At 42.5% G+C, this 9,042-nt stretch overlaps 1 protein-coding gene and 1 long non-coding RNA gene across 2 annotated transcripts in view; one reads left to right on the top strand and one right to left on the bottom strand.

Annotated features, from left to right (window-relative positions):
• Nucleotides 1-466: 466 nt before the first annotated feature.
• sh2b2 (SH2B adaptor protein 2) overlaps nucleotides 467-9,042 on the bottom strand; it is an 11,408-nt gene continuing 2,832 nt past the window's right edge. Inside the window, exons 2-8 of the mRNA XM_032507952.1 lie at nucleotides 7,590-7,691; nucleotides 7,295-7,386; nucleotides 6,835-6,935; nucleotides 6,572-6,733; nucleotides 6,270-6,472; nucleotides 4,985-5,159; nucleotides 467-2,986 (exon numbers count right to left, since the gene is read on the bottom strand). Coding sequence (XP_032363843.1) covers nucleotides 2,652-2,986; nucleotides 4,985-5,159; nucleotides 6,270-6,472; nucleotides 6,572-6,733; nucleotides 6,835-6,935; nucleotides 7,295-7,386; nucleotides 7,590-7,691 — 1,170 coding nt within the window. The 3' untranslated portion in view covers nucleotides 467-2,651. The remainder of the gene's footprint in view (nucleotides 2,987-4,984; nucleotides 5,160-6,269; nucleotides 6,473-6,571; nucleotides 6,734-6,834; nucleotides 6,936-7,294; nucleotides 7,387-7,589; nucleotides 7,692-9,042) is intronic.
• LOC116678009 (uncharacterized) lies at nucleotides 6,840-7,395 on the top strand. The gene is made up of 2 exons (XR_004329147.1): nucleotides 6,840-6,953; nucleotides 7,265-7,395. It is a non-coding gene; the product is annotated as an uncharacterized LOC116678009 (long non-coding RNA).

Below are 9,042 nucleotides of genomic sequence, written 5' to 3'. Positions count from 1 at the left end.
GACATTAATGGATGTTATGGAGGCCTCAGTCTGCTGAGAGCTGCTGCTGTTGTTGACAGTGTGTTTATTTCCCCGAAGATGCTACATATTAAAAACCTATATCAAAACCAAAACTTGGTAAATGTCCGGGATTAGGTTATCAGTCTTTAAATTGCAGTGGTCAAAACACTGTCTGATCTTTAAAAATGGTTCTTTATGTGCCATATGCATTCATGAGCTGACACTAAATGCATAACAACTCAGTGTGGTCGCATTAGGGCCTAATTATTGATGACTGAAACTGAAAGAAAATAAAAATTACATCACATTTCACACTTCTGTTGGATGAATAAATAGAGATGAGACAAATTATCTTATTTTTGTAGCTCTTTAACTCTTCGACTTTTCTATGCCTTTAGTCTTGAACGTTTCAGGATGAATCCCCGGATTGTGACATTTGAGTGATAAACCGCAGAAAAACATCCAATAGTTTGTTCACATTTTATTCACAGAAATATAAAGTAGTATGTCAAGTACATCACTTTGTACAAAATTGCACAGACTCTTCAAAACTCAGTCAGACAACAGAAAATGTAGCTTTTAAGAAGTGTTAAGAAAATAAAAGGGAGGCATGAGCAATCTGTGATATGTGAGATAGGCTCTTGCAACAGACAGGTTCCACTGAGGGCGTTTCATTAAGAAGAATCAATTAATTGTACATAAATAAGACTCAATAGGAAAAAATGTAATTTACAACGGCTGAGGAATAAATATGTTTCAAAAATAGGATTCAAATTGGCACATGAACTGCTCCGCCCGTTCCTCGACTGAAATCTCACCTTTGAAGCTAAATGGCCGTGTTCGAAAAGACAGACGTTGACGTTTGATATGTTTATTCCAACTGAACAAAAGTGCTGCATATGTCTGAAATACAGTAGCTGAAAGGTGCCTGCTTTTCTGTTCATGTTTTCAGGTGTGTCTAACATGCTGTAAAAGAAAAGCTGACATTTTGGGAAGTACACTTGTGTGATTTATGAGAGGATACCACTGTTATGTGAATGGTATCAATTCATTTAACTTGGCAAGGAAGCGAATATTTCCCAAAATGTCAAACTTTCCCTTTAAGTGGATATTTTAAGTGATATTTTGTGTTATAATGAAAGTCAATACTCACAGTAACAAGTATTTTTTAGTGTGAAATATAGGTTTTCTTTTGAACTTAAAAAGCTTAGTAATCTCTCAGCATAAATGAAAGCAGCAATGTCCCATCTTTCCATTCAAGCATGGCCATTTAGTACCCTTTACCTTACTGTCTGTTCCGTTCCAGTCCACACCAGGCCGCACAAACGGTACGCAATACTGCCACCTTTCTAGAAAAACAAGTCCCCAGTCCCTCCTATAGCCTAAATGCTGGATTTGGTATAATAATATCTTTAAAGCATTACTTCAAAGTGAACTCCTATATTAACAGCATATCTAATCTACAGGTTATTGATATGATAAGCTTGAATACAGAACCAGCACCCGAAGGAGGGACCTTGAAACCATGTTTTAGAAACACTATTGTAGCACACCAATCATTGAAAAATATTTGGACTCTAATACGCCACCGCACACTCATAGAAATAACCCCGGTATGACAGCAAAATGGGAGCCACCCTGTCATATTCATACAGACTGAACGTGTGTTGTTCATCCTCCATTTCAACTGATTTGTAACACAACATATGGGTGTGTGTGTGTGTGTGTGTGTGTGTGTGTGTGTGTGTGTGTGTGTGTGTGTGTGTGTGTGTGTGTGTGTGTGTGTGTGTGTGTGTGTGTGTGTGTGTGTGTGCACCATTTCAATAGGCAGGGATACGTTCAGTGTTTTAAGCAGAAACTGAAAGTGAAATAATCACCTGTGTTACGTTTTGGAGCTTTTGTGATTACGCAAGATGTCGACACCATCTTCCTTGTCACTATCTATCACTAACAGTCCGTTCAAGTCCAAGGTAATTGTCAGGCACTAAGACCCTTTAGGCTGTACATGTTTAAGACAAACATCTCTGAGCTAACACTAACACACCCATGATTGCTGATGTTAGAGTCGAGCAGAGACCCAGAGCAGGACTTTGTAGGAAAACCCTGCAGGGACACTGAGGATATCCGGGACAAACTCAAAGCAGCTTTATAAACATTAATAGAGATGCTCTCGGGAGCTTGGAAAAGCTCGGAGGGGAGGAACATTTCAAACTCTCAGTCCTTCAGTGGGGATGTGAGACAGGCTCTGCTCCCAGGGAACTGTGGCTAAGGGTGAACAGGAAGTGGTCAGGAGAGATGTATCAAAGCTATATGACTCCATTGGGTGACTTCCTCTTGCTTTTGTCCGCCTACGCTCATCTTCGCTGCTCAATCTCAACATCTCTATTACTTCCTGTGGCCTTCTATTTCTCTGTTCACTGGCATTCTTGACAACTGAGTTTCAAACGAAGCCGCAGAGCCTGAGGGATTTGTCAGCGTGGACGCACTGCTCACCATGCTCTAGCCTTTCTTCTCAAATCACAGAAACAGGAAATTGCCTTGAAACAAAAACAAACAAAATGATGGGCGATCCAGTGATTTGGACCGTTTTCAACATCAGTAGAGCGTCCCATGTCACCTCCAATACATGACTGAACCCTGCCCTGGGCCGTTTAGTAGAAAGAGTACTGGTTCTCCACTGCCCGGGCCCTGCGAGTCCCGTCAGCGTCGTGGTAGTCGTCGGATGCACCACTAGAGGCATCCAGCAGGCGTTCAGAGCTGTTGCTCCGGCTCTGCAACCCTTCTCCTACTCCTCCTCCAGTACCTGGGTCACTGCGGGAGAGGGAGGGAAGGGCGATGGGTGAGGAGGAGGTGCTCGATGACAGCGGGGTATCGGGAGGGGGCCCTGCAGGCGCGGTGATCCCAGGAGGGTGGAGAGCTGGCTGGGCTGAATCTGTCCGGCAGCCTGCATCCCTGGGAGGGGTGAGGACCGGAGGCACAGTCACATCTGTAGCAGATAGTGGTGAGAAGAGAATTTTAATGGAAGGCAGATTAACAATATAGATTAATCTGGGCTGATAATTGTTGGTTTTACACTGAAGAGTTGCGAGCAAAAGGCTCCTTCATAGAGCAGCATGTAAACACAGGCAGTGTGGGCCTCCTTTATTATGCTTACTCTTGGTGGGTAATAACACCAACAACACTGGTGCCAAAGACACGCCTGACCAGTGTATCAGTGAAGCCTTTTACGCCCTGAATCAAACCCTCACTCTGTGTAAGTATGTGTATGGGAGTGAGAGCATGAGTATGTGTAGGTCCAGCGTTGGGGGGGGGGGGGGGGGGGGGAACAGGGAGCCTCTTTGTGACCACCAGGGTGGGTTGGGGCCTGAGTCTCGGCCTGCATGCAAAACTCCTGCGGTATAATCGCCCCCTCACTCTCCTGCACAGGAGGGCATTCATCCCATGCCAGGAGAGGAGAGGGTGTTAGCACGGAGGAGGCGGAGGGGGGCAGGTTCAGTGAGTTTTAGCTCTGCTTCCAAGGACAAACCTCTGCTATCCATCAACACATCTAACTTACAGGAAGTGTCTAATAGCCCTCAAATAGCCTTTGGTGACCTGAGGAATGAGGAACGATTGTCAAGCCAAGACGCTACTTTATTTTAAATCACTTAGTAATTATTTCCACCTTAAATGTTAGCCTTTTATTGTTTTGTTTAAGAAACTGAACATGGATAACCTAGGCAGTTGCAAGATGATGGCGAATGCTAAAACCTAGTATAGAAGTATAGCCATAATATATATATATATATATATATATATATATATATATATATATATATATATATATCAGTGAATCAATATTGTCTGTTACACAGAAATATCTACCATAAGTATGTAACATTAGCCAACTTTTCATTTGTAAGAGGAAGGATGTGTTCATTCTTCTTTCAAATGTTACAAAAGTTATTAAAATCTCAAACAATGTAATGACTAGACCGACATATCGGCTGATATTAGCTTATTGCAGAAATATTGTGTCAGTGTATATGTCAGCTGTTAAGTAACAGGAATGCCCCACTCAGTACATTATGGGGTCACAATCTTTTTGTTTTTATGTAAAATATAATTTTCACAAATATAATTATGATGTTTTTTAAACTCTCAAATATAATAATGGCCCCAAAAATCCAGTATCGGTGAGGCCATAAAATATTAAGTTTCAAAATCTAAATAAGGAACTAAGGACATAAGGAACTATTTATTGGAAATTACCTAATGGCCGATAATGGGACTTTGTCACAGGAAACATTTTGACTTGTAATAAGAGGAAAGTCGGTGACAGTGAGCCAGCATGTTATGATAAGATAAGATAAGATAAGAAAGCTTTATTGTCATTATATTAGGATTAATAAAATGAAATTGCCAATGCACCTCCCAGCGGTGCTTAATACCAGGGCCCTGAAACAAAGCACATACATGAAATTCAGCCAGCATTAGTTTTTTTAATTACACCTGTGTTTTTCCTACTGTGGCAAGTCAAAATGTCTTCAAAGAAAAATGCATATTATCCTTGAACTTGAGCTCTCTAATTATGCACGTGCAGCAGACAACTCAGGTAATGTCCTGCATAGCTCCACCCGACAACCTGAGCAGAGGTGTAATCATCCAAAGTACTTGAAAACACCTACAGTATATTGTGTGTTGAGGCCTTCTACATAAGCCTGGATGCTTTGACCTTTCCCAGCACACCTGCTATTAATTAGGCGCTAATTAGGCAACTAATTGGGATATAAGAAACTGCAATGTAATAAGCCTTTAAGTACAAATATCAGGGCATGTTAAAAACAAGAACCATACAGTGTCTTAAAATCACTTAATACACTCAAATAATTACAGAGATCAACATCAATGACCTCTCTGGTAATATCCACAGTTGTGACTTATCTTATGGTCTTATGCCTGTGTAATGTGGTGTGTGCACAGTTTTTGTTCCTGTGCTGTGTACCTGTGGTGGAACTTCGCTGCACTTGTACATAGGAGCGTAACGTGATGTCAGCAGAGCCTCCTGATTCGAGGGGAATGGGGTGGGCATGGAAGTGTCTCAACATGTCCGACACGGTGTGGAACCACAAGTGGTGGACGTGACACTGCCCGTTCTCATTCACTGACAAACGCAAATGCTGGGAGAAGAAGGAAGGGAAAGAAGGAGGAGACAGGACATTACCAGTTTGTGTGATTAAAAGGAAGGAAGAGGGAGAGCTGTAAAAGAGAAGGGGTAGGAATAAGACAGTGCTGATACTGAAAGTCTAAGACAGAGGTCAGGACATTATCTGAGAGGTGTGTCGCTGTGGGAGCCGAGTGACAAAATGCCAAGGCTGACACCAGAGGAAGAGACGGCAGCTGACACTTCCTCAACGCTGCCGGTCGGCAGGATGTGATGTGCAAGGATCGTGTTACATTACACAAAACTTTGGCATTACTGCATCTTTTCCAGGGCCTGAACAACTTGGTCTGCTGTGAGCTGCAGTGGCTGCAACTCAAAATGTCACCAGAACAAGCATGAGTGAATTAAACTGCAGCTAGAAGAAGATAACATATTTTGAGTTAAGTCCATATTTAAAAGAACACAAAATTCATCAGTGACAACTGTGATTGAATATGGTGGATTGTTTTAAAGCTACAGTGGGTAGTTAGTCCATGAGGAATTCCAAGTCATGACAACAAAACCGTCGGAGCGTCCACATGACACAAGCGTTGATAGCGCACCGTCCCCACCCCTCCTCCACGCAGTTGCTAGTAGCCAAGGAGGACATGGAGTATTAAAAAAACATGATGGACTCTTCAGAAGAGGTGATTATCTTCACTCAAGCTTCTGCGACAACAATCTTCTGAATCTTGAGAGTTGTGTGGAGCTTTCTGGCAACTCATTTGGAAATGGCTTAAATGTAACGGACATTGATTAATATAAAAAGTTACGCGCTAAAGCTTTAAGTCTTTCATCAAGTATCTAGTTTCTCAAATATCAGAATTTCTTTTTTTCATATCTTGTTTTCTACTGTGAAAATAAGCAAATTGAAGACAGAAGTAATGACTCTGGACATTGTTGACGTTTTATAAACTCAAATAAATATATCAACTAAACTATCAGTCATCATCAAAATCAAACATCAAAATACAAATAATAGTTTTACCCCTAATCTACACATATGAAAAACACACAACTACCTGCCTCCCTTTAAGTGTATAGACACATAACACAATGCTATTTCTCCGCTCTCTACTCATCTCACCTTGGCTTTGCCCTGAAAGTTGAAGGTGAGGACGTACTCGCCCGGCCGTGTCTCGCTCTGACGAATCACAAAGAGCCCGTGGCTCCTGGCCCCGCCTGCTAGCACTAACTGAGCCGCACGCACGCGGGACAGGGTACCATGGAACCATGGGTAACCCGCCAGGCTGGCATCGCCATCTGACTCTTTCGCTCCTTCAATGCCACCTGAGTAAAAAAACAAATCTATGTTTTTTTCTTTTCCTCCTGTGTTTTTGAGTATTCATATGCTTTGATATTGTGATTACTGATACTATGTGTGGTTACCTGCAGAAGAGGTGGAGCCCTGGGCCTCTGGGGACTGGAGGAAGCGCTCTAAAGGCATGTGGGACGGGTGCTGGGTGAAGGGGGGTTCCCTGCAACGGACTGACGGGGCGCTGTAATGCTCTGCTGTTGTAGGACATGGCCTCTCTGGAGCACGATACACACCTGAACACATTTTGAATATCTTAACCCATTCCCATAGATCAAAAGACTGTACTGTTATGTAACAGGTGCTGTAAAACATCGGAAAAAGAGTCTTCACTCACCCTCAGACAGCAGCTCACAGCTGCAAGAGGCCACCATGGAGCAGTCTTTGGAGGATTGACCATGAGGACATGACGCCAGCTCGATATCATCGCCGCTGTCACTGTACACAAGCAGGCAGGTCAGGACAACCGCAAGAACGTATACACATGCACATGCACGGGTGCAACCAAAACATCACAGATTCCTACAACACATCCACATCCTACAAACACGGACACAAGTCGTTTTTCTGTTTACGTCCTGAGCAGCACTGACCCAGGAAACTCAGGAGGAATGTCAGCAGTGCAAGCTCGCCCATGTTTGTGCTGAAACAACCTGTCAGAAACTCTGATTAATGGCTGTGTGTGTTTCCCCTCCTTTCCCTTTTTTCCCATACACCCTTTCCCCCCTCTCTTCATCCCTGCGTCCCTCTCTTCTCTCCATCTTCAGCCAACAGCAAATATTTATCTGGTGGTTTACCCAGGGTCTATGCAGTCCTGGATGTCAGCAACCCAGGAGTTTTTCTGCAGTGAGTCGATGGTTTCCAGGATGTACTCGCCCCCGTTTTCCACCTGTGGAAGCAGCAAAACACTGCGATCACACACTGAGCTCTGTTCAAAGGACCACATCAGGCTAAACAGGGCATTCCACTGTTAACTCAGCAAGGTCATGGGCTAGCTCATTTTCCAACAACCTGTTTTTTAATGGAATCATATTTGAAACTGAGGCAGGTGCACTTGTGTTAATGTGGTTGTAAAATGGTTGCAGTTTCTACCTTAAGAACAAAAGTGTTGTCCTTGTCAGGCATCTCCAGCGGCATGGTGGTCCGCACCTCCACTATGGCTGACAGAGGGATGCTCACTTTGGGCTTTGAGGACTGAAGTAAACATACAAACAGAAAAACAGAATAAAAGTCACGTTTAACTAAAACTGTAAAAACAAATCTTTTTTTCAAGCGGTATGAGGTATATGACTGGTTGGGACCCCAATAAGGTCATAAGATCAATCTATGGAGTTCCAAAAAAAAGTACCACACTTCTACTGCTACAGTTTGTCTATTTCTTTTTTTCATTTTTAAATCGGATCAAATCATGAGGCATATTACTGACAGTTTTTGAGTTAAACTATAAATAAATAATAACTAAGGATGTTTTGTTACCTAACTGTATCTTTGATGGTTGCTTTTTTAATCATGAAGTTAAAAGGTTTTCCAAAGCTTAAAGGGGTCACAAGCTAAACATTTTGGGAGCCACAGCTTTAGATGATGTTAGACAATAATCAAGCATCTGCTTCCTGTGCTTGTATATCACATTGGACCGAGAGACATTTTTTTGTTTTTTACATTTCTGCTTAACAAAACTAAGCAAAACAAAAAATTCTGTAATTATACACCAGTGTAAAATCCCCCAAAACCAGAATAAGTAGTTATGAATGGTCCAAAGTTAAATTAAATCCTTTATTACATCCTGTAGGAGGCAACTGCTTTTAATTAGCGGTACAGGTTTAAATAGTTCCACTTCACCCTCTGTCTTTAGAGTGAAACACACCCAACTCAAACAATAATTAAGAGGCAACATGCAATCTGACTCAGTGGTACAACCTTAGCAGCACTGAACTGCACCCCCTGTCTCCTGATATTAAATAATCCCTTCAAATAAAATAAGGCCAACATTAAAAGAGGGCAAGGAAGGGAAGAGGAAGGGACGAGTTTACAAAAGCTTGTACAATCTGCAAATATAACTCCACGGCTCAGTTTTTATGCAGTCTCTTATTACGCGCAGTGTTTCTCAGCGATTACTCCTGCTGGCTGACTGCAACAAACATAAAACAGTTTACAAGAGGGTGAGCACAGAAAACATCCTGGCCTCAGTTTGGCATCTGCAGAGAGCTGGATCTAGACCATAATCTTAACAGATTCAATGAGTGTGTTTGATACGGTGAGTCGTGTGTGTGTGTGTGTGTTTGTTTGTGCGTGTGCGTGTGTGTCTCAGGAGAATCCGAGCGAGAAGGAGGCTGACTGATGGTCTGGCAGAGGCTTATCAGCTGATCTGTCTGGACTGGAGCAAGACTTTTTTCATCTTGATCTGCATGTGCAGCTGGCTGCCGTCCACACCCACAATTCATTTCTCTGGATCAGATGCCAAAAAAACACTTCCTGTAGTAAACCATTTGACCATTTCCTCTACCTCGCTACAGCACAAGCCTAACTTTGAAATGTTAAGTTGGTG

The sequence above is a fragment of the Etheostoma spectabile genome, chromosome 3, assembly GCF_008692095.1.
Source record: "Etheostoma spectabile isolate EspeVRDwgs_2016 chromosome 3, UIUC_Espe_1.0, whole genome shotgun sequence".
Taxonomy (NCBI): Eukaryota; Metazoa; Chordata; class Actinopteri; order Perciformes; family Percidae; genus Etheostoma; species Etheostoma spectabile.
This window is presented reverse-complemented; position numbering and strand designations above follow the sequence as displayed.